This window comes from Aspergillus ochraceoroseus (assembly GCF_002846915.1).
Source record: "Aspergillus ochraceoroseus IBT 24754 chromosome Unknown P175scaffold_4, whole genome shotgun sequence".
NCBI lineage: Eukaryota > Fungi > Ascomycota > Eurotiomycetes > Eurotiales > Aspergillaceae > Aspergillus > Aspergillus ochraceoroseus.
The window spans coordinates 2,017,058-2,038,502 of NW_024468479.1; the positions used below are offsets into that span (position 1 = coordinate 2,017,058).

Consider the following 21,445-nt stretch of genomic DNA (forward strand, 5'->3'; position numbering starts at 1 on the left):
GCCAGGAGCCCCAGGTACTGAATTGGACGGGACGGGGAGGATCTCACGGTCGCAGCACGCAGGATATGGGAAAGAAAGAGAGTGAACTACTAATTCGGGGGGGACAAGTTGTAGGAAGGAAGCAAAACTCGCATTTGATAATTGTAGAGGAGAGAGAGATGGGGATATCACGATAGGAGGAGGAGGAGGAGGAGGAGGAGGAGGGAGGGTAAACGGGGGGGAGATGTGGCTGAAGAGCGCTCGGACGGGTGGTGGGAATTCAATCTCGTCCACTTGCGACTGCCGATTTGAACTCGCAGAAAATCCCACCTGGCAATTTGATTTTTAGGATCTGAAGTTGGAGGTAGAATAATAATCCCAAATTCCAACTATTTGGGCCTTTTTTTCTTGGTTTTTCTTCTCGCTCAGCTCCTGGCCGGTAAGGGGCCGTCCCATACGTCAGAGTCACCAGGACTCAGATCCAACGGACCAGCTATTCTTATATCTATTTAACTTCCTTCCTCCAATCTGGAAACCAGGCAATGGTTTTGGGGGGGGTCTTTTGGTTATCGAAATCGAAATGAGTTTGGCTGCGTGGAGTTTATTTTGCGCTGGTCATGTGACTGCACGCCAAATACTCCCTCTGTGGATGTTGGGAACGAATTTTGAATTTTGAGAGGGCAAAAATAGAAGTTGAGGGTAAAATAGAAATAGAAATTGGATTTTGAGATGGTGAAGGGGGTTGTTGTGTCTAGACAACTCAATCATGTTCCTGACAATATATACCTGTTAATGTAAACTACGGTGTATATATCTTCTGTGCCTGCCAAGACATCCCCCAAATAAATGAGCTGTACTCTATAGCGTAGAACAATGATAGAAGAAAGGAGACTCTGTTTATGACCTAACAAAGATAATCATCTACATAGAAACAATTTAAATTTTCAAGTCCAAGTGAAGGGGAAGGAACTCTCCCCCGGGTTAATCCCCACGTCGACGAGTGGCCCGACGTGGCCCCGATCTCGCAGAATGAAACGCCTCCGGATTCAAATACGATGTCAGCTCCAGATTCCCACTGCTCTTGAACTGACAGCTGACAAAGCTCTGCAATCCAATCCCCTCGTCCAATCGACGGTAGTCGGCAACCGCCTCCAGTGCACGCAAGAAAGCAGCCCCGTACTGTCCCCGTCCTCGCGAGTCCAACCAGCGAGTGAAGTTCTGAGTCACCACGAGATCATTGCGACAGTGGTTCCGCACGGGGAAGTAGAACTTGATGGCGGGGAGCGGTTTCCCGGGACTGATGTCGAAGAAGTAGACACATCCCTTGAGCATTTCCGGGACCTCCGCGAAGCTCGCCGCACCCGAGTCGCCGTTCTGGGCGACGTAGGGGAATTCGGAGTCGGACGGGAAGGTGGGAGGCTGGTCGGTTAGGGTTTTGAGGAGGTCAAAGAGCTCGTTGAATTGTTGGGCGCGGGTGTCGTCGGTAGGAATGCGCCCCCCTAGGGTCATGATCTCGCGGATGGCGGAGAAGCTGGTATGGGGATTATTGAAGTACCATTTGAGCCGAGCGTTGGCAGGGTCGCCGTTGTCGACACTGAGACAGAATGGGTTCATTAGCCTGCCCTCTGGGCTAGTGGCAAGGAAATCATGGACGGCGGCGCGGGCTGGAGCGTCGGGATGGAGGTCCTGGAAAGACGCCTCCCAGTGTGGAACCTCAAGGAATCCGTGTTGGTTCAGCCGGCGAGGTTGGATGTATGTCTTGAGTCCGGTAGAGTTGCGCAAGAATTCGAGCGAGAAGATCAGACTGGTTCCGATCTGGGCGCCGGCATCGGCCTCTGCAGTGTATTTCGCGTAGTCATGGTCAAACAAAGTCGCGAGGAAATGATGGGTCCAGCCCAGATTGACACCTGGGACAACGGAGACAAGGCCGTGGAGGATCTCGCGGGTGGTAGAGTGGTTGAGAGGGTCACACGAAGTCCCCGCCATGGGACTAATCGGTTCCAGCCCGATGCGGACATCAGGTTCCCCGTCAGAAGTGTTCCATTTCCAGGACATCTCAAGGGGGGTGCCGTCCAATTGTAGCATAGACTTCCATTTGCCTGAGAAGCTGCCCAAACGGGGGGCAGGGCCTAGATAGGGAGTCTACGAGATCCGAATTAGTGTGAAAGGACACAAAAAACAGAAAGAAAAAAAAAGGCGCAGAGCCACGACATCAGGGGCATACATACAGCGTAGTGATAATGGTACAAAAGACACTCATACTGTCTCTCGATCGGATACGCAGCCGCGTCCAGTAGCACAGCCAGTTGTCGACCGGTGAGCTGCCACCAAATATCGGTATCCAGGTCGCGTGAAGGGAGCAACCGCGCCAGCACCTTCCAGGCGTGGGTGGAGTGAGTACCATCAGGAGATATACTGTGCAGGGTCGCTCCGTTGGCTCCAGACATCTTGTTGGTATCCTAAGCATTACGCCATTGAGTGGGAAGTTGATCGACTCGGGGGAGTCGTTTTAAGGAGTGAGACAGCATGGCCATGAGCCTTGAAGCATGATGATAGAGCCCAATCCGGAGGCCGACTGAGCACAGAGCTGTCAGAGGAGGGGTTGTGTCAAACAACGAGACAAATAGGGGGAGAGGGACAAGATGCCATTGCTTTTTCATATGCGAGATGATGTTTGTGTAAGGAGGAGGAGGAGGAGGAGGAGGTTAAAGTCCGAGGTCCGGATGAATGAAGTCTAGATTAAGACTAATTATAAGGTAGTTAACTAATGAAGTCTCCACTGATCTACTATACATCTTTCTCAGGGTACATATACACAACTATACAGATACACAAGTATCGGAGCCCGACCACTCAGTCTCAAATCCCGATATGTCCGGATGGTCCATTTTGAATAGTGACAGAAATCCCGTTGAACAAAGAAAATCCATCCCATCAACGGTCTTAAGACCACTTCGGATCTTCAGCTTAACCCCGTCCGGTTGAGTATGTATTTCTTTGGCACTTCGTTCCAGACAGTGAGTTGAGGGTGACATCAACCGGGGAGGCCATGGAAAACATAAAAAGGTGGTCAAAGTCGCTCACTGACAGATGCAGAAATCGAAAGTTCAAACAGAACACTGCTCGTCCTCCTCCTACCACAACCACAACCACAACCACAACCACAACCACAACCACAACCATGGCTACTGAGACTCCTGCTCCTTACGTCGTCCTCATCACCGGTGGCAACAATGGCATCGGCTATGAAGCTGTCAAGGCCTTCTACCAGTCCCCCAAGCCGTACTACATCCTGATGGCCTCTCGTTCCGTCCAGAGAGCCGAGGCGGCCGTCAAGAAGCTCCAGGAGGAAGTGCCCACCAGCTCCAACACCGTGGAGATCATGGAACTCGACCTGGTCAGTGACGAGTCGATTGAGAAAGCCTATCAGCAGGTTGTCAACGGTGTTGGTCGTCTCGACGGTCTCGTCAACAATGCGGGTAAGAATCCTATACATAGATCCCCCCCCCCCCCAAAAAAAAACACTGAATGTAATCTAACTCTCATACCCCCCCTTCCCCCAAGGCGCTACCTTCGACTTCGACTACCTCGCCAACAAATGCACCCTCCGCGAATGCTTCAACAAGTCCTACGACGTGAATGTCGCCGGTACAACCGTCATGACCGACACCTTCGCCCCCCTGCTCCTCAAATCCAGCAACCCCCGCTTGATCTTCGTGGCAGGCCTCTCCCACATCACCGTCGCAATCAAGGAATACTTCCCCACTCCCCCCCTCCCCGCCGGCTGGCCCAAGAAGGTCGAGTTCGAGACCATCGGCTACCGTGCCTCCAAGACCGCCCTGAACATGGTCATGCTCGACTGGAACCACAAGTTCAAGGCCGACGGCGTCAAGGTCTGGGGTGTCGGCCCCGGAATGTTGGCTACGGATCTCGGTGGACAGCGTCATCTGGCGGAGAAGATGGGTGCCGGTCATCCTAGCCTCGGAGGAACGCTGATCTACGATGTCATCGAGGGGGAGAGGGATGCGGATGTCGGCAAGGTGATTGAGCGCGGTGGTCTCACTCCTCTCTAGAGGAATAATAATGGTTCTTCGGTGAAATGCATGGGATTGCCAAATGAGAGGGGGGTCACTGAGTGGCCCAGGTGCTCTCTTGAGATTGCTTCAGTTAGCTTGAGTCGTTACTAGTCTATAACGGTACCGTATTCTACTCTAGACCCTGTCGAGGTTTCATACTGGAAGCAATGCATCTATTTTCGATCCCGAGGATTCCATTGAAAGGCACCCTAGTATAGCATCTACCTCCCAGGTTCCCCGCCGTAATTATTCGGGATGATTCCATCGAACTGGTATAAGTACACTGATCCTGAGGAGATGTAGGTACACCTTACCCCGCCACAAACCAATACTTCTCCTCTGTTTATGTAACACAAAGTGCTCAATGTAACTATCATGAGCAAACCCACTTTACCCCAGCTAACTATTCCTGCTCTCTCTCTCCCTCTCCCTCTCTTATTAATACACTCTCAAGTAGTTACTCCGTAGACCAGCCGTATTCAGCCTTGATCATATCCGCAACCTATCCTGGATTAGCATCTCTCCTCCAAGAAAATACACTCTCAAAAGAAATACTGACCTTCTCGCCTGAAGCGTACATTGTCGCCATGGGAGGCCCAGATAGAGCTTTTGGCCAGTAGCTGATATCAATCACCCGGAGCCGAGACGTTCCGTACACCTTCATCTCAGGCGACAAGACCCCGCCAAGCTCGCGTGGCATCATTGGAGCCGTGCAGCATTCATGCGCGTTGGATGGCTGGAGAATGTCTCTCATAGTGGCAACCACCTCGTCATCGGTTTGCACAGAGGGCCCCGGAACCCGCTCCGTGGGCCCGAGTGCGGCAATCGATGGTGCCTCAAACAGCTCACGTTGTTTGCGGAAGAGCGCCGTGAGGATCTCAAAGTCGGTTGGATCAGTCGCGGTGCGGAAGTTGATGAGAGGGTTAGCTAGCGGGTCTGTCTGGTTGATATGGACAGACCCTCGACTAAACGGTTTGACGGAGAAAATTTGCACGCTGGTGTCGGTGTCCCAACCCAACGAGCCGATGCCCATCTCGGGTTGTCGAAATTCGTCGAACATAAGCTCTCGCTGCGCAGTGTAGCCCGCTAGGATGGTGGGATCAACGCCAGGTGGAAGAGAGTCGGCGGGATCCCGTGCTTCAGCATTGGCGAGAATTTGCTCATATGGTGTTCCGGAGGTAACGTCGTCATAGGACATGAAGCCAAATTTGGGTGCAAGGTACCGGGTGACAGACCAGACGCTTGGCAAATGATGGTCATAGAGGACGAGTTGCTCGGCTGCCCAGGTAGCGTTGGTAAGAAACGTCGTGACATTGGGAGTGATACTGTGAGCCCCTGCCATTGTTGAGTTAGCATACGATACTGCTTTCAACCCAATTCTAGAGAAATTGACAACAAACAGGTATATTGAACAGGGAATGTCGTTTGATCCTGCAAATTCGATCCAACTCCGGGAAGATCTGACACCACTGGAATATCCAATGAGTTGAGCAAGTTGCGAGGTCCGACTCCGGAGAGCTGGAGAATCTGCGGGGTGTGAAGAGCGCCAGCTGCGACAAGAACCTCCCGGGAAGCGAAGACGCGAGAGATCCTACCACCCGCGGTTGGAAGATATTCAACACCAGTTGCCTGTGTTCCATCAAAGATGACCCTTGCCACGGTTGTATTAGCGAGGAAGTGGTAGTTCGGACGAGTAACGCCTCTGTCATAGTGATTTCGCTTAGCTGAGCTTCGAGTCCAGGTGGTTGCATTCAAAGCGAAAGGTGGATTAAAGACACCAGTGTTGGCTCCCGCATTAGGGTCCAACCTTGGCTGCATTCCGATGTGCCTGGCAGCTTCATACCATGCGCCTAGCTTTGTTTAGTAGAGGTCCGCAGCCATAGGATAAGGGTGCTTACCTAGTCCAGGGTAAATGTAATTAGGGTACGAGTATTGCACCGGTCCATGATGGCCACGAACAGAGTCATCCCAGGTAATGTTTCCTTCATGCGCCAATTCCGTAGTTGGGTAGGTGAAGTTTTCGCTCTGGAAGACTCTTTAGCCATGGCTTTTCAAACCGAGAAGCTTCCCGATGGCCTGCGAGACTTACCTTGATAAAGTAAGGCAGCATGTCCTCCCACCCCCATCCACCATTACCAAGTGATTCCCAGCCATCATAGTCGGCAGCAGCACCTCTGAGAAATATCATCGCATTGATTGTGCTGCCACCCCCGGTGACCCTGGCACAAACGGCAGGAAAAACTTGGTCATTCAATTCCTCTTCCGGTTCTGATATCAAGTTGGGCCAGGAATATAGAGTTCTGTTATATGCGCCAGGAACATATATAAAATCCTGCCCCAAATCAACCGGTCCGGCCTCAATGACCAGAACATTTACTGCTATGTATTAGCGTCTTGTCACAATTTGGAGGATCGAGCGACTCTGCACACCATCCCGAACTTCAGTCAATCTATCGGCCACCGTAAGACCGGCTACACCGCCTCCAGCGATAATAAAATCGTATCTTTGAGTCTCTACCTCGATCTCTGACACCAGCTTAGCGTGTCGAGGCACCGCAACCGCACTGGTGAGCACAAGCCCAGCGAGAACAAGGAGCGCAGATCGTTTGTCCATGCTGTCGATAGAACCAAAAGTAGCTGATATCAGTGACCTGGATATTTCCCAGATACTAGAGCGAAACGTGGGTTTTTTTAAAGCTCTAGCCCCCAACGATGTTGTCAGCATCGCAACAACGCCCAGCCCAGCATACGAAATCACCCTGCCGGGGTAGGAACGAGGGACGTGTAGTTGAATTCCCCCCGGGTACGTCATGTCGGGAACTTAGGACTTGAAGTCAGAAGCAATTAACCGAATTAAAGAACGGAATTCGGTGATTTCTTCAATAACGGGGTGGCCATGCGATGCTGGTCAGAGCAAGAATCAGTGTACATCGTAATCATCGTCGCATATACGTCAAAGCAGAGCGTATCTCCCTTTGCCTTTCACCATGGTTAGAAAAGTAAAGTATTTCAGCACCCCAGATGTAGCCGCATTTTAGAATCAGGCTCCCTTTATATTGGAAGATTTGGAAAGCTCAAGCTGGTGGACTCTCGCAGCGGAAGCGAGTGAAGCCAAATACGCTTCTCTAGTCAGCAAAGAGTCGGCTCTTTCTCTGCAGCTTCACAGTCCCAATGCCGCCAACGTCATATCTGAGATCATTCAATTCCTCAGAAGAAAAGAAAAGAAAAAAAAAAATGTTTGCTTCCTCCAGCAAATAGCGCTAGGCGTACTCCGTATGGCATCGGATATTGATATATCGGAGGTTCAGCCATCGGCCTCCGATAGCGATCAGTGTAACACCAACAGTGGCTTTGATAGAGGTAGCTGAGAGGGAAGTCATACAAAGAATTTGAACATATTCCCGCAAATATGTCAGCCTCTGTATGAGAAGAAAGACAGAAATGGCTGACCGTGAGAGAATCCTCGATGGCAGAATCCCGAAAACGGAAAGGCGCCGTTTCTCATCACGTGCCATGTGAAGTTTGCAATGTTTGCATCAGTGACATCGATCCATTTTGTGCAATAAATCGAGTTGAAACAAAACTCGCGCGAGACAGTGAGAAAGGGGACCGTATAAGGTGCGTGGGGATGATTTGAAAGCGGTGTATAGCCTCTGTCCGGATTGCTACTGTCGACGCATCGCCTGGATGCCTTTTGAGGTTGGTCATCTATACAAGAACCGAGATTGGACACTCTCTCTTGTTCGACGACTAAGAAGCTTGAACTTGCATTATTAGAGCAAGCGGTGGCCAAAATGGCCGAGCAGAACGTCTCCCGAACGGCGCCATTTTACCTGATTCCACCACGGCGCATTGTCAGCGTTGAGCATCCGGCCATCATCAGAAATGTCGACAAGGCGATTGATACACTGGGGGGGGGCGCTGGTATCGCGAAGGTCAATCCACATCATCCTCGCAGTATTTGATAAGAATCGACTAACAACCGCTTAGATCCTCAATCCGCCAAAGGCGGATGCTCCAGCTAATCTGCTGATGCGGCCGGAGGATGCATTGTCTCGACCTTTGCAGTCGACAAACTCGCCGTCAAACAATATCCTCCTCAGAGTGACAGTTCCCAAACGGACAGGTCGCAAGCGAAAGAGGGGATCGAACGAGCCTTTCACAGATGCTATAGTCTCTGATCCCGTCCAAGGGCCGCCGCGGCCTCGTGCACGCGAGCTGCTCCGCAGTCTTCATGACAATGTTGGGGCATATCAAGTCGAGCCAGTCGGTCTGGTTGAACGCACGCATGTTTTTCGAGGAATGCCGGACTTTGTCTTCGCGACGACTCCCAGCCCATTCATCAGCCGATTCCGTGAACATATCCTGCCTTTTGACTGTACCTACGCCCCAGTCTACGCTCGGTATGGAATCTAGCTGACACAAGACAGACCAAAAAATGAAGCACTTCGATCTAGAAATGAGCAAAGGGGCCATTTCCAACGTGGACATAATCCCACCCCCGTCTTTCAGCCATGGAGACGTTCCCTTCAACTACAAGTATGCCTTGCACCCATCCATCGGACCTTGTGGCTATAACCATCGATAAAAACTAACCACCCGCCTCAAAGCTACCGCCAAAACCCCACAGTCAAACAGTCAATCGACAACTCGGGCAACGTCACCACGGTCAACACCCAACGGGCCGTCAAAGTGCTGACCTACCTCGTCCCCTCGGACATCGCCCGCGTCCCAAGCCAACCGCGCGACAACTGCCCGCCAATCTCCACGCTCGACCCGACGCTCCAAGAAACCATCACCGCAGTCCGAGCGCTCTTCGAAACACGGCCCGCCTGGACCCGACGCGGGCTCCGCAACTCCCTCAAAACCCTCGAACAACGCTACGCGCTGCGCCACGCGGTTCCCTACGTCGGGTACATCTTCCGCTCAGGCCCGTGGCGCGACGCGATCATCAAATTCGGCCACGACCCGCGCTCCGACCCCTCCTCGCGAATCTACCAAACCACCATGTTCCGCATTCTCCCCCGCGAAGCCGAACTCGCCCGTGACGGAGCAGGCGCAGGAACAGGAACAGGACGCCGACACACCACCGTCGCCCGCCCCCACGAACAAGCGCCCCCGGAGCCCACGACGGCAACGCCAACGCCAACGCCCACGCCAACCTCGCACATATTCACAGGCCAGCCGCCTCTCGCGCTGGACGGCCGAATGTGGATGTTCTGCGACATCACGGACCCCCTCCTGCACGGCATCCTATTCCCGTCGTCGTCGTCGTCAGCAGCAGCAGGTGGTTTCTTCCTCCGGCCGACGTGCGACATCGCCAGCGACGGCTGGTTCGGCAGCGGCACCCTGGCCAAGGCCAAGGCCGTCATGCGCGCCAAGATCCAGGCGCTGTTTGAAGGCCGCGTGCCCGACGACGGCGAGTACGCGAAGATCCTGACCATGCCGGACCATGCGAGTCCCGATTCCAGCATGGCTGGGTTCTGGCTCGACGCGGGCGAGGCGTCGACGCGGGAGCTGCAGTTGGCGTCGGAGGTGCGGTCGACCATCAAGGGGACGGTGACGTGGAGGGAGCAGGCGGCGGCGGCGGCGGCGGGGCAGCTGCAGGGTGGTACTGGTACTGGTACTGGTACTGGCGCTGCTAGTGCTAGTGCTAGTTCGGGGACGGCGATGGAGAAGGGCAAGGGCCGGCAGCAGATTAGGTTTGAAGATGAGGATGGGGAGGAGGGGGAAGAGGAGGGTCTTGAGCGGGAGGAGATCTTGGAAGCTGTGGGGGAGGTTTTGAATTCTGTTGGTGGTTCTCGGGAACAAGACGATGATGATGATGATGATGATGATGATGACGAGAATGAAAATTGATCCAGGCATACGATGGAGGTACGCTGGCAAGTACGTACTTGGGTGATTTTCAGTTTAATTAATAGAATGAAGGATATACATCGTGAACGACATCAAACGTGACACATTGCAGCTCATTAGGTTGTACATGCTATGCTGTCAATTATGCATGGACTGGAGAACAAGAAGAGCAACGAAAATGAACAGAGTCGCTGGCAGTAATCATGCTGATGATGGAGTAACAATCGAACAAACCGAATCGCAATGCAGCACCAAAAACATCGGGTATCCAAACAACCTGTACAGGACCCTCCAGAGAAGAAGAAGAAGAAGAAGAAGAAGAAAAGAAAAGACAAATGAAAACTGTTTTTTTTTTCAAAAAAAAAAAAAAAAAAAAAATACGCCGGGATCCGATCTGTAGTGTGAATGAACGCCAGGAATTAGTAGTACTATAAGGAATGGAAAAGATAGCTAGCGAGTGGATGTGGACGCGGGCCCGGCCTCTGTCGACTCCGTTGTCTCTTCTTCAGTAACGCTTCCGCTTTCCCAAATCTCGATCTCCGCATTGGATGATGGTGAGACGGCCGTTTCCTTGGTGGGTTTCAACGGGCTCACAGTATCTTCGGGCACAGATTCAATAGAAGAGACACTGGACAGCTTGCTTCGGGTGGGATGGGTCGGACGGCCCACAGAAACACCAGCCTGCTTGCTTTCGGGAGCCTCGGTCTCGGTCTCGTCATCGTAGACCACGGCATACGAAAAGGCATGGCAGTCTTCGCCGTAATAATCGGCAGCATGAAGCTCCCCCAATGGCGCGCGAGACTCCTCCTCCAGGACGGATTTGCGCGCTGCCGCTGCTGGGGACTCCTGCTGACGAGCGTGGGGAAGAGCGATACCCAGTTCGGCCGGAGGGATGTTCTCCTTCCCCCGGCGGTTCGACTCGATCTCCTGCTTCCCCTCGTCATCGCTAATGTCCAACACGCAGGTCGAGTGTTGCATCAAATTGGTCATCTCCTCCTGCTCCGAGTCGACATAGATCTCAAAGGACCAGGATGCGGGAACCTTGGACGGGGCTGACTGGCTCTTGGGCTTCGCATTGGACAAGGCCGCGGCAATGGAGAAGGGACGGCCGATGCTCTTGCGCGAGGCGGATTCCGGGCGGTTCTTGGCAATCGTTGACCGACGGGCAAATGGCTTGCACGCTTTCATTTGCGGAGAGCGTCCCGCGGGCTTGAGGGACGGGGAGGACTTGGGGGTGGAAGGGGTGAAGGAGATGGAGGTCGAGTCTGCGATATCCAACAGCATGCGGGAAGTCTTCATGGGCTTGACCGATCCCTTGACGGGCTCGAGGCCGTCGTTGTCGTCGTCGTCGTCGACGGTCCGCTTCCGTTTGGTGGAGAGTTTGGAGGTGATTGGATCGATATTCTCCGAGTCCACGTCGGACAGAGGTTGTCTCTTGCTGGACATCATGATGGCACCTGAAAGAGGGAAACGACGGGAGATCTGTTAGAAAGCACGCGTCTGACGTGTATACCGTGGTTGGGATCGTACCGTTCTGCTTGTTCTGGAGGTTCAACTTGGCGCGGACGAAAGAACGCATGCGCGAGGCATCCAGAGTCGCAAAAGGCTGACGCACTGCAGCGGGGGTCATCATGAGAGCGGCCATCTGGGAAGATCAAATACGAGAATTGAAAAGAAAGATTTAACAGATGAGCAGCAGTGGAAGAACAATGTTGTGGATGGATTTGTTTTGGGGGGTGCAGCAGGCGGGGGTTGAGGCCTGATTGGCGGTGTACTGGAGTCACAAGAAGATCGGGAACACCGCTAAGTCTACACGAATAATACAGATGGGATAGAGAGAGAGAGATGAAGGGATACAGGGTTATTATAGAGGGAGGAAGCGCTGCGAAATGAGGAGGCAAGGGTTGAACACGCTGAGGGAGAATTCCTACACGGTGAACTCTTGAGAACTCGAGAATCAGGAAGGAGTCGAAACATGCAGGAGGAATGCGGTTTTATAAAGCTGAAAAAGCGCGAGAGAAGCTGAGGGGGGGAGAAAAGCGCGTCAAGTTCGTGTTAATAGTTAATGATTAATTAACGATTAATTAACGATTAATTAATGAATTCATGAACGAATTAATTTCTATACAACTCTTTGAATCCAATAATTGACCATTTTCCCCCTCACGTCCACCGGCGCGTGCGGAATTACACACAGCCCCATCGAAACTGGAGGTATTTTGTGTATTTTTGGTAAATCCCTGTCTCCCACGCGTCTTCCTCAACTCTACTCCGTACCGAGGGAATCTACAGTATGAGTATGTAACTACCGAGGGCATCGTGGGAATCTACCCTTGAATCCGTTGCTCATGGAACCGGGTCTCTGAGTGTGGGACATATTTCATCCTCCCACGGAATACTATCCATCGCTCCCTGCCGCTCCACGCAACGTGCGGATGCTCGAGTGGACACTTCCATGGCCTCGTCCAGAACCTTCGTATACCGTAGAACCTTCTCCTCCTCGCTCAGATCCAATCCTGCCTTGCCCTCCCCCCGACGCTGCTCACGCCACCGTGCCACCGACACCGCATACGCTCCCACAAACGTATCCCCGGCCGCCGTGGTATCCAGCACCTTGCTGACCTGGGCCGCGGGCATCTCATTCGTAGCCCGGTAGCTCCCCTCGCCGGCATCCGTCGCACTATACCACACCCCCTTCGACCCCAGCGTCACAACCACATACCGGACCCCCAGCTGGTGGAAATACCGGGCGACCTGGTCCCTCCCACTCGCGGGACGCCCCGGCGGAGCCATCAACTCCGCCTCGGTCTCATTCATAATCAAATGGTCCACCCCCTCATACACATCCTCCGGTAACCCGCCCGGCGGCGCAGGCGCCGGGTTAAACATCACGTCAGGCCCGACCTCAATCCCCCTCTTCCCCTCCACCCGCCGCCGCCGCCGCCGGTACGCCGCAATCTCACGCAGCGTGCCAATCACCGTCGCCACGGGGATCTCAGCCTGCAGGATGATCACATCCGGCACGGGCGCGGCCAGCGCCATGCCCAGAACGGCCGGCGTCGCCCGCATGCCCTGGTAATTGGCGCCAGGCGAGAACAGGATGCGGTTCTCGCCCCCGGCCGACTCGTCCACAATAATCACCGCAACTCCCGTATATGCCGTGTCGATGATCTGCACCCGCGACGTATCCACCCCCGACTGCTCCAGCGTCGGCTTCAACAGCGCTTCGAAGTGGCCGTCCAGACCGCCCACCGCCCCGGCCATTTCAACTCGCACCGTTGTTGCGCTTGCCGGCGGCTGCTGCTGCTGCTGCTGCCCCCGGCTGGCTGCGCGCGACATCCGCCCACAGGCTACGGCTTGGTTTGCGCCTTTCCCGCCCGCGCTGGTGAAGTACGCCGACGATGTGATGGTTTCGCCTGCTTCGGGGCAGCGCGGCGTCACCGAGACCATGTCCGCATTGAGGGATCCGACCACGCGGATGCTGGGTGGCATTATGTCCGGCGGCTGTTGTTTGTCCCTGTAGTCTGATTGAAGTGGGATATTCTTAGTAATGGGGGGAAGGAAGTCTCTAGGGTGGTGAGACTGTACCGTAGATATATATTTGTCTCTCTCTTTCTCTCTCTGTGTGTGTGTGTGTGTGTGTGTGTGTGTGTCTGGGAAGTCAGAAACTTGCAGATGCGCACAGTAAAGGTGGGCGGGCGGTTCTGGCTGCGTCTGCGGGGTTCCCCACGACCCAAATCGGTTTACATCCCCGTACCATATAGAACTGAAGCATAAGATTGAGTTTGGAGCTCGACAGGATTTATTGTTATCGTGGTGCTAGAGTTGAGCTTGAGATCTGGGGACTATATATATATCGAGTCGACTTTGGACCATATCCAAGCATGACAACCACTAGGAATCAAATAATTAAACCAAAGATCTATTTTGCATCGGTATTGAATCTCCAACCATTACGACTACTAATAACTGGAAGTACTTTTGTAATGTATACCCATAAAGACGCCGTAGACTCAACCCGCTGTGCCCAAGCAAACTAAATCTCATCTCATCCCATGATGGATGCTTTCCAGACAAAAAGAAAGAAAGAAAGAAAGAAAGAAAAAATCAATCCTACCGTACATATTTACTACATCAGGTCATAAGGTAAAAAAAAAAAACTATACACCCTGTCGGTATACTTGCGATCCTCCAGATCGGATCTGAATGGTACCCCTACGTTGCAGCACGATCACAGCCCGATTCAGAGCCTGCTCGGTGTAGCCTCGGCCGTCGACGAATTCCCGCCGCAATGTCGCAAGACTCGTGCTCCATCCGATCGGAAGTCGGCGCTTCAATTCGTCTTCAATCTTCGACACTTCCTCCATCATCTCCTTGCTTCCCTGGCCCTCCCCCTGCGTGATGGCGTCCATGGTAGACGCAAGGAAGATGCGGATCGCTTCATCGACATGTGCCTCCGTTGCAATGGGCGACAAGCTCAGCTTAGCCAGAGACTCGGTGATACGAACAATGGCCTCGAGTTGACGGACTGTGATGGGAATCGAGGACCGCGCGTTGGCGTCGAGTTCCGCACGGTGGACTTGCTTTCGGATGGAAACGAAATGCGATGACAGCTTCTCTGCTGCTTCGGGGGACAGACGAGGGGCGCACCGGCTTTAAAAAAAAAAAAAAAAAAAAAAAGGGAAGGGTTAGTTAGTTCTTATCCGGGAGAGTTAAATGAAAAAAGGGGAATGGTGAGAGACTAACCTGCGGCAGTAGCTGATGTACCGCTTCATCTTGTCCAGGGGAACCTCAGCCTCGACCTGCTCCTCGACACCTCTTCCCCCCATGTGCACTCCCATCACGTGCCGCGCGATGTTCTCGTCCCGGCTGCGCTCGTGGTCGTCGCGAACAACGAAGATCATATCGAAACGTGACAAAATGGTGGTCTGAAAATCGATATTTTCACCAGGAGTCTTGAGGTCATCGTACCGACCAAAGACCGGATTGGCAGCAGCCAAAACAGAGGTTCGGGAGTTTAGGATTGTAGTAATACCGGCTTTGGCAATAGAGATAGTTTGCTGCTCCATGGCTTCGTGGATGGCAACTCGGTCTTCGTCTCTCATTTTGTCGAACTCGTCAATACACACAACACCGCCGTCTGCGAGCACCATTGCACCGCCTTCAAGGTAAAACTCCCGCGTAGCTGCGTCACGCTGGACCGATGCAGTAAGACCAGCGGCAGACGATCCCTTACCCGACGTGTAGATGGCGATTGGGGCGACCTTTTCCGTAAACTTGAGCAGCTGCGACTTGGCGGTACCCGGATCTCCAAGAAGTAGAACATTGATATCCCCACGAAGCTTCATGCCGTCGGGAAGAATCTTTTTGGACCCGCCCATGAGCAAGCATACAATAGACTTTTTGATGTCGAGATTTCCATAAATCGACGGCGCAATACTTCTGGCGAGCGCATCGTATAGGTCAGGACGACGGCTCAGCTCGAGGAATTCCTGCTCCTCTTCTTCTGAGAAGATAGCGCTGCCCTTTGCGGTGTGATCTAAATCTGTCGTGATACCGACCGCCCGGAGGTACGGGTTACGGATCGCTACAGCACCATCTTTCTTTCCTCCCTTTTGATAGATAGAAAATATCCCCATAACTGTGCATCGGGAGCCGGGGACAACTCGGTTGGCGAGATATCGATCGGCTGAAATTAGAACATGTCGAGGGAGCTCCCCCACAGGAACTTGGTCAGGAGCCTCCTGAAGCTTAAGCACCTGCTGGTCCACAAACTGGCATCTCTCGTGAACAACAACATAGGGGTCGAGGGGACATTGCTCGCTAGGGGCTTCACCGGGTTGGTGTTCACGGCCACACCGTCTGGGGAACGTGAGACCCGAAAATCCACCTTCGACCCGAATATTCTCGCTGTGATCACAATTCTTGCAGCGGATGTGGACGGTTGTTGCCTTGGAAGAGATTGTGGAGGCGCCAATTACGATTCCTGGGATACGAACCAGGTTGGAGATGTTTGTCGCGTTCAAGTCACGAATCGAAATGTGGGATGCAGATGAATGGAGGAGGAGTTGATGACTCGGAAGTACGATATCTCTTTGAGAAGGGTACACAATTCGCTGAGTACACTGCTGCAGAGCTCCTTCAAACTGTAGCAGAACCGTTAGAAATGGCTAAAATGGGGATGGCCAGGTAGGTGACCGACAAGAGGGATAATATCTGCAGGTTCGGTGGTGAGCTTGTGGGCCAATTCCTCATTGTACGAAATCAAGTGCGCGATATCTATGTCACAGTAGTACTGCTTGACGAGGACATTCTGTCGAAGTTGATCTCTAAACACAGGGTTAGCCTTCTTTCGCATTGCAGTGCCGGAGTCGAGGGGCATACCGGTAGATGAAAGCATTATCCAGCTGGAACTCCAACACAAACTCTCGCAAACGAGCCTGGATTTGTGTGCGAGACTCTTCAGCGCCATCAGTGCTAGGAGCAAGAACACTCAAAGTATAAGGTGTACGCCTGTCCATTGTGAGAGACAGAACGGGGATGTGACGGGGAGCGAGAATGTGTGGGTGTTGAACAATTATCACCACTCTAACTAGGAGGTGACCTGCAAAATGGAATTTCCCTTTTTTGCATCACGACGCGAGAGGCACGCGTCGCGTCGACCCCACGCGTTAAGTGGTTTCCCCTTGTGGCCTGAGGCAGCACGGCAGGATTTCGGAATTCGGAACTTGAGAAAATACGGCTTTCTAAATATGGGTTAGCGTCTTTTGGTGCTGGGCCTGAGGCCTTACTAGATTAGGTTGGGCTGGCGCGCCTCGAAGTGAAGCCCGTATGGATCTGACACATGGAGAGCTGTTCGGATGAGTGACGTTGCCGGCCAAGTTGGACTCTCCTGTCCTTGATTCTTCCTTTTTCTCAGTTACAGATATCCGGGCTGTTGAATTGCAGCGTCTGTGTTAAGGAGCTGCTGCTGCTGCTGCTCAGTAAAGTGTCGACTTGTCATGGTGAGGTAAGGTGGCCCGGAATAGTAAGGTAGCGGCGACAGTCGCCAATTTCACTTCGGCGAGATGTCCTCTGTGAGCCCTCGGAAATCAATCGACAGCTTAGCTTCGGCTGCCTCAACTCCTTCTTTATCGCAGTTTTCCTTCAGCCAGATCGAGTCACCGCGGGTCCCGCCTCAGAGGTCCCCCCTGAGAAGAGGCTCGACTGCCAGCTCGATCGTGAGCATAGGAGGAATCCTCGACTCGTCTAACCGTCATGGCTCGATAGCGGAGTCGGGGCAGAATGGTAATTTTAGCAATATGAAATGAAATTGTCTTGATCCTGACTCTGTCCAGCTATTTCTACTCTTCTCCAACCTCCGATTGTCCGCACTGGTCTCGCGCCTCATACGTCGACAGCGCCCGGCGGCTACAAACCTCCTAGCACTCGAGATATACCCCCAGTGACCTTGACTAATATTCCACATGTGGACCGCAAAGAGTTTGAGCCGTACCTATCTCAAGTTGGGTCGCTCTACGATGTCTTCCAGCAAGCGAAAGAAGGTGGTGGAGATCAGGAATCACAGCTTGCCCGGGGGGGAGCAAAGACGCCTACAAAGCCGGATGATTATGAATCTTTAATCCCAAGATCTCGGGAACGCCGGCCTTCAGGAATCTCATCTAGTTCTCGTGCAAGCTCTCCATACGGATCACAAGGCCGGAGGCGCTCCTCGCACCGTGGTCGCGGCCACGCGGTCAGCCCTTTGTCCACAATTCCGCCTGTTTATTTTGAAGATGATTTCCACCTGGAGAATCCCCGAACATTTGATGTGGTATCGGAAAGATCTGAGGTTGTGACACCACCCCAAGCACCAAGCAAGGACGATCAGATAAATGCTGTACCGGAACCTGTTCAACCAGGCAGAAAGGCACTTGCTACGAATGCAATCTTACAGGAGAAATTGTCATGGTACATGGATACGGTGGAAATCCACCTCATTTCCTCGATTTCGACTGCTTCGAAGTCTTTCTTCACCGCACTCGGGTCTCTTCGTGAACTACATGCAGAAGCTGCCGACTCCGTACGGCGGATCCAGGTCCTGCGGAAGGATCTTCAAAAGATCGATAAAGAAATGGCACTAGGGGGGCTGAAGGTCGTGAATTTGCGGCGCAGAAGGGAGAATGTTCGGATGCTCTCGGACGCGGTTTCCCAGCTTCGAGATGTAGTTCAATCGGTTACCCGGTGCGAGGAATTGGTCGAGGACGGGAACATCGAGGAGGCAGCTGATGGGCTTGAAGAGGTAGAGAAGCTGATGGCTGGGGACTATATGCCTGATCAGCCCGGCAAGTCGCAAGAGGAATCTCGAAGAACAGTCGACCTCCGGCGTCTTAAGGCTCTAGAGGGCGCTTCAAATGAACTGGATCGCTTGAGATACCAGATTGGGACGGGTTATGAGAATCGTTTCTTAAACGAACTTCTTGCAGACCTCCGACACCACGTTGATAGTGTGCCCCTAGACGTCACACTGCAAAGATGGGGGTCTTCATTCCAGCGACAACGCGGAGCCCAGCGGTCTGGAATAACAGAGCCGCCTGCATACATGTCGATCGACGACAAGTTACGAACGCGATTACATGTTCATCTCACTGGTCTTGCAAGGGTACACCACACAGCATCGGCTGCGACCGCGTTCAAGACAGCCGTGCTGCGAGAGATGAAGAGCTTAATTCGCAAACAAATGCCAAGCTCCAACGATGATGATAATGAGTCGATGTTGTCTATTTCTACCCACCGGTCCCACCAGCTTAGCTCTCAGGAGAAATCGTCCATCCTGGCCCGTAATCTTCGAGCTCTCGATGCAGATGATGCATACAATATGCTAGCACAGGTCTATTCCGGCGTCAGTGAGTCGTTACGCAGACTAAGTGTCCAGGTCAAAGTCCTCCTTGATATTGCGAGTGGATTGCCACCGAACAGCTCAAAGTCTCCTGCGGACAATGGGCCGGACTCCCGAGTGCCAGCGCACGTTTTGGCCCAAGATGAAATTCTACAGGTTCTTGATATGTCGAGCCTCCTCGGCCAAGCAGTTGACATTGCTCAATCCCAGGCAACCAAGGTTCTCAAGGTTCGGTCCGAACAGACGGCTAGCTTGCAGAAGGAAGACTTCTTAAAATATTTCACTCTAAATCGTCTTTTCGCAGACGAGGGCGAGGCGATTTCGGGCAGAAGTGGAGCGGCTTTGAAGACTGTCGTGAGCAATCAAATCCGGGATTATATTACCCGCTTTGGCGATAAACAGCGACACCGTATAGTGGAAGTGATGGATTCTGACCGATGGGATGCAAAGGATTTCGGCGAGGCGGAGACCGCTGTTCTCGCCCGCATTCTGAGCTCGAGCACGAGGGATGTTGAAGCTTGGTTAGATGCCTCCAAGATCTGGGTGGCTAAAGATCAAAGCCAGGCTACCCCGACGACGGATTCCACCGCAGTGAACGGCTCGGGTAAAGACAAGATCCGTACTGCAGTGATTGATGAACAAAAGTATATCCTGTCTGAATCTGCAATTACGATGATGAGGAGTCTTGAGGAATATCAATTTCTCATGGCAAATATTCCCAGCATGATCCCGGAGATCGCATCTGGACTTCTGGAGTCTTTGAAGCTGTTCAACTCACGATCCTCTCAGTTAATCTTGGGAGCCGGTGCGACAAGAAGCGCTGGCTTGAAGAATATTACCACCAAGCACCTTGCCTTGTCTTCCCAGGCCCTCAGTTTCATTATCGCCTTGGTTCCTTATCTCAGAGAGTTCGTCCGCCGTCATTCGCCTCCTATCTCCCTGATGGCCGATTTCGATAAAGTCAAGCGTTTATATCAAGAACACCAGTCGGGAATCCATGAGAAACTGGTAGACATTATGGGCTCCAGATCTAACGTGCATGTGAATGCGATGAAGAAGATTGACTGGGATTTTGGTCCTGGGTCTGGCGTGAACGCGTATATGGAGACCTTGACAAAGGAAACGGGCACCTTGCATCGGGTACTGAGCAAGCACCTGCCAGAAATGACAGTCATGATGATCATGGACCCGGTGTTTAAGAGCTACCGAGAGCAGTGGACCCGGGCGTTTGACGAAGCGGTTATCAAGTCGGAGACGGGAAAGCAGGGGTACGTTTTGCCTGTGTGCAGTATAATATTCTCGTACTAACATTTCCCCCCCCCCCCTCCTTCTTTCCCTAGACTGCGACGTGACGCAGAGTATTTCCAGACGAAATTGAGCAAGATAGATGGTTTTGGAGATCTGGGTGAGCGATTGCTAGAATTAATTGATCAGAAGACGATAGAAACCGGAGGCAAGGAAAACGTCTCTGGTGACGATACTTCCTCAAAGGGTTCGCCCAAGCCACAGGACGAGAGCAAGGTCTAAGCTGGCGAGCTTCAACCTGCTAATAATAATAATCATAATTTATATTATATATATACGTATTATCGTTTTTCTTCAATTGCGGTCGCGGTTGACATGACGCAAATAAGTACCGGTGTACCCCCCATATATATATAATCAACTCTCCTGCATACTGACGATGGTAAACTCCTACATCACGATCCGGTGTTCAGTTAAAATAGACTCTATTATGGAAACAATAGCAAATCCACGGATCTCGTCGCTTCGATATGAGGTTGAGGCGAGATTTTGCAATCCAAGTGCAATTCTGCCATATTTCACCGCTTAGTTACCCCAACCGGAAGATCACAAGTCCGACGCCCGGGGTCAGCTGACAGGATCCAAACCAGACAAACAGGCTGCGAGATGACGTAATGGATGGTCAGCTTTCCCCGGATCTGTGTGATCCTTATATAATCCAGACCGGATAGTTTACCCTGATATCAAGAGTCAAGACTCCTGTTCCTGGAGGAGATGAGATAATAAACTCAATTCAGAGATCGAAAGGGACGCGAAACTAAATATATAGTCAGGAAGAAGAAGAAGAAAAACGGTTGAATGAATCTGCCTTGTCCTGTGGCAAATTACGTCCGAAAAGGACCTTCCCCCGGGTAAATATACCTTCAAATAATAATCCCCAGGTAAATACCAGGTTAAATAGGACATGGTAGGTATGGAGTAGTTCAAAAGAAAATGAAACGCCTTCTGACAATTATCTCGTTGGCTGGTCCTATAATTTGGTGTTCGGTTTCATGATCTGGGAGGGGTTGGTTGCTCTCATGGATACGGAGTACCTCCTCCTGAGTTCCTTGGATTTGAAGCTGCAGTCTGCGCAACCTCCACTCAATGAAACCCATGAAACCCATGAAATCCCTAAATCCTCCCTCACAAGCTAAAGCTGCTCAAGATCAAGGAATCCTAAACCTAGTTTCTATTCTCACAGCGTAACTCAACTTCCCATCTGGTTGGGAGGTTTCAATTTCAATTTCCCCGCCACCCGTTTTTGACCTTCCCCCCACACCAAAAAACGCCCTCGGTCTTCGAGAGTCCCGGACTGGCGTTGTTCATTACACACTAACGTGGTCACCGGGAATCAAAGAGAAGTCCT

General features: G+C 52.3%; 9 protein-coding genes across 9 annotated transcripts; 3 read left to right on the forward strand and 6 right to left on the reverse strand.

Moving 5' to 3' along the window:
- Positions 1 to 960: 960 nt before the first annotated feature.
- Positions 961 to 2,426, reverse strand: P175DRAFT_0437968 (uncharacterized protein; the record flags this gene model as incomplete). The annotated part of the gene is made up of 2 exons (XM_040893883.1): positions 961 to 2,121; positions 2,208 to 2,426. 2 exons carry the CDS (start codon positions 2,424 to 2,426, stop codon positions 961 to 963), a joined length of 1,380 nt encoding a protein of 459 aa, XP_040752525.1.
- A 734-nt stretch (positions 2,427 to 3,160) lies between these two features.
- P175DRAFT_0436427 (uncharacterized protein) lies at positions 3,161 to 4,052 on the forward strand (the record flags this gene model as incomplete). Its single annotated transcript, XM_040893802.1, has 2 exons — positions 3,161 to 3,458; positions 3,544 to 4,052. 2 exons carry the CDS (start codon positions 3,161 to 3,163, stop codon positions 4,050 to 4,052), a joined length of 807 nt encoding a protein of 268 aa, XP_040752526.1.
- A 460-nt stretch (positions 4,053 to 4,512) lies between these two features.
- P175DRAFT_0437936 (GMC family oxidoreductase) lies at positions 4,513 to 6,669 on the reverse strand (the record flags this gene model as incomplete). The annotated part of the gene is made up of 6 exons (XM_040893879.1): positions 4,513 to 4,557; positions 4,615 to 5,390; positions 5,456 to 5,905; positions 5,954 to 6,080; positions 6,145 to 6,434; positions 6,486 to 6,669. 6 exons carry the CDS (start codon positions 6,667 to 6,669, stop codon positions 4,513 to 4,515), a joined length of 1,872 nt encoding a protein of 623 aa, XP_040752527.1.
- A 646-nt stretch (positions 6,670 to 7,315) lies between these two features.
- P175DRAFT_0532513 (uncharacterized protein) lies at positions 7,316 to 7,560 on the reverse strand (the record flags this gene model as incomplete). Its single annotated transcript, XM_040899972.1, has 2 exons — positions 7,316 to 7,419; positions 7,506 to 7,560. 2 exons carry the CDS (start codon positions 7,558 to 7,560, stop codon positions 7,316 to 7,318), a joined length of 159 nt encoding a protein of 52 aa, XP_040752528.1.
- A 91-nt stretch (positions 7,561 to 7,651) lies between these two features.
- P175DRAFT_0523961 (transcription factor TFIIIC subunit TFC1) lies at positions 7,652 to 10,164 on the forward strand. The gene is made up of 5 exons (XM_040899342.1): positions 7,652 to 7,754; positions 7,833 to 7,990; positions 8,046 to 8,433; positions 8,486 to 8,594; positions 8,666 to 10,164. Exons 2-5 carry the CDS (start codon positions 7,850 to 7,852, stop codon positions 9,912 to 9,914), a joined length of 1,887 nt encoding a protein of 628 aa, XP_040752529.1. The 5' UTR covers positions 7,652 to 7,754; positions 7,833 to 7,849; the 3' UTR covers positions 9,915 to 10,164.
- A 130-nt stretch (positions 10,165 to 10,294) lies between these two features.
- Positions 10,295 to 11,948, reverse strand: P175DRAFT_0501786 (uncharacterized protein). The gene is made up of 2 exons (XM_040897243.1): positions 11,445 to 11,948; positions 10,295 to 11,371 (listed from the first exon to the last, which is right to left on the reverse strand). Exons 1-2 carry the CDS (start codon positions 11,557 to 11,559, stop codon positions 10,365 to 10,367), a joined length of 1,122 nt encoding a protein of 373 aa, XP_040752530.1. The 5' UTR covers positions 11,560 to 11,948; the 3' UTR covers positions 10,295 to 10,364.
- Positions 11,949 to 12,260: 312 nt separating this feature from the next.
- On the reverse strand, positions 12,261 to 13,406 carry P175DRAFT_0438130 (ribokinase; the record flags this gene model as incomplete). Its single annotated transcript, XM_040893897.1, has 1 exon — positions 12,261 to 13,406. One exon carries the CDS (start codon positions 13,404 to 13,406, stop codon positions 12,261 to 12,263), a length of 1,146 nt encoding a protein of 381 aa, XP_040752531.1.
- Positions 13,407 to 14,074: 668 nt separating this feature from the next.
- Positions 14,075 to 16,435, reverse strand: P175DRAFT_0438112 (MCM DNA helicase complex subunit MCM5; the record flags this gene model as incomplete). Its single annotated transcript, XM_040893894.1, has 4 exons — positions 14,075 to 14,567; positions 14,661 to 16,060; positions 16,117 to 16,243; positions 16,299 to 16,435. 4 exons carry the CDS (start codon positions 16,433 to 16,435, stop codon positions 14,075 to 14,077), a joined length of 2,157 nt encoding a protein of 718 aa, XP_040752532.1.
- Positions 16,436 to 16,759: 324 nt separating this feature from the next.
- P175DRAFT_0459365 (vacuolar protein sorting-associated protein 54) lies at positions 16,760 to 20,393 on the forward strand. The gene is made up of 3 exons (XM_040894702.1): positions 16,760 to 17,201; positions 17,252 to 20,060; positions 20,133 to 20,393. The coding sequence occupies exons 1-3, from the start codon at positions 16,982 to 16,984 to the stop codon at positions 20,317 to 20,319; spliced, it is 3,216 nt and encodes a 1,071-aa protein (XP_040752533.1). The 5' UTR covers positions 16,760 to 16,981; the 3' UTR covers positions 20,320 to 20,393.
- Positions 20,394 to 21,445: the final 1,052 nt, after the last annotated feature.

What these genes read in the sequence shown, in the direction of transcription:
- P175DRAFT_0523961 (XM_040899342.1), top strand. Translation starts at nt 7,850, where the DNA reads ATGGCCGAGCAGAACGTCTCCCGAACGGCGCCATTTTACCTGATTCCA. An exon ending in GGGGCGCTGGTATCGCGAAG is followed by an intron (nt 7,991 to 8,045) that starts GTCAATCCACAT and finishes ACAACCGCTTAG; the next exon opens with ATCCTCAATCCGCCAAAGGC. An exon ending in ACATATCCTGCCTTTTGACT is followed by an intron (nt 8,434 to 8,485) that starts GTACCTACGCCC and finishes GACACAAGACAG; the next exon opens with ACCAAAAAATGAAGCACTTC.
- P175DRAFT_0501786 (XM_040897243.1), bottom strand. Translation starts at nt 11,559, where the DNA reads ATGGCCGCTCTCATGATGACCCCCGCTGCAGTGCGTCAGCCTTTTGCG. An exon ending in CCTCCAGAACAAGCAGAACG is followed by an intron (nt 11,372 to 11,444) that starts GTACGATCCCAA and finishes TCCCTCTTTCAG; the next exon opens with GTGCCATCATGATGTCCAGC.
- P175DRAFT_0459365 (XM_040894702.1), top strand. Translation starts at nt 16,982, where the DNA reads ATGTCCTCTGTGAGCCCTCGGAAATCAATCGACAGCTTAGCTTCGGCT. An exon ending in AGCGGAGTCGGGGCAGAATG is followed by an intron (nt 17,202 to 17,251) that starts GTAATTTTAGCA and finishes GACTCTGTCCAG; the next exon opens with CTATTTCTACTCTTCTCCAA. An exon ending in TCGGAGACGGGAAAGCAGGG is followed by an intron (nt 20,061 to 20,132) that starts GTACGTTTTGCC and finishes TTCTTTCCCTAG; the next exon opens with ACTGCGACGTGACGCAGAGT.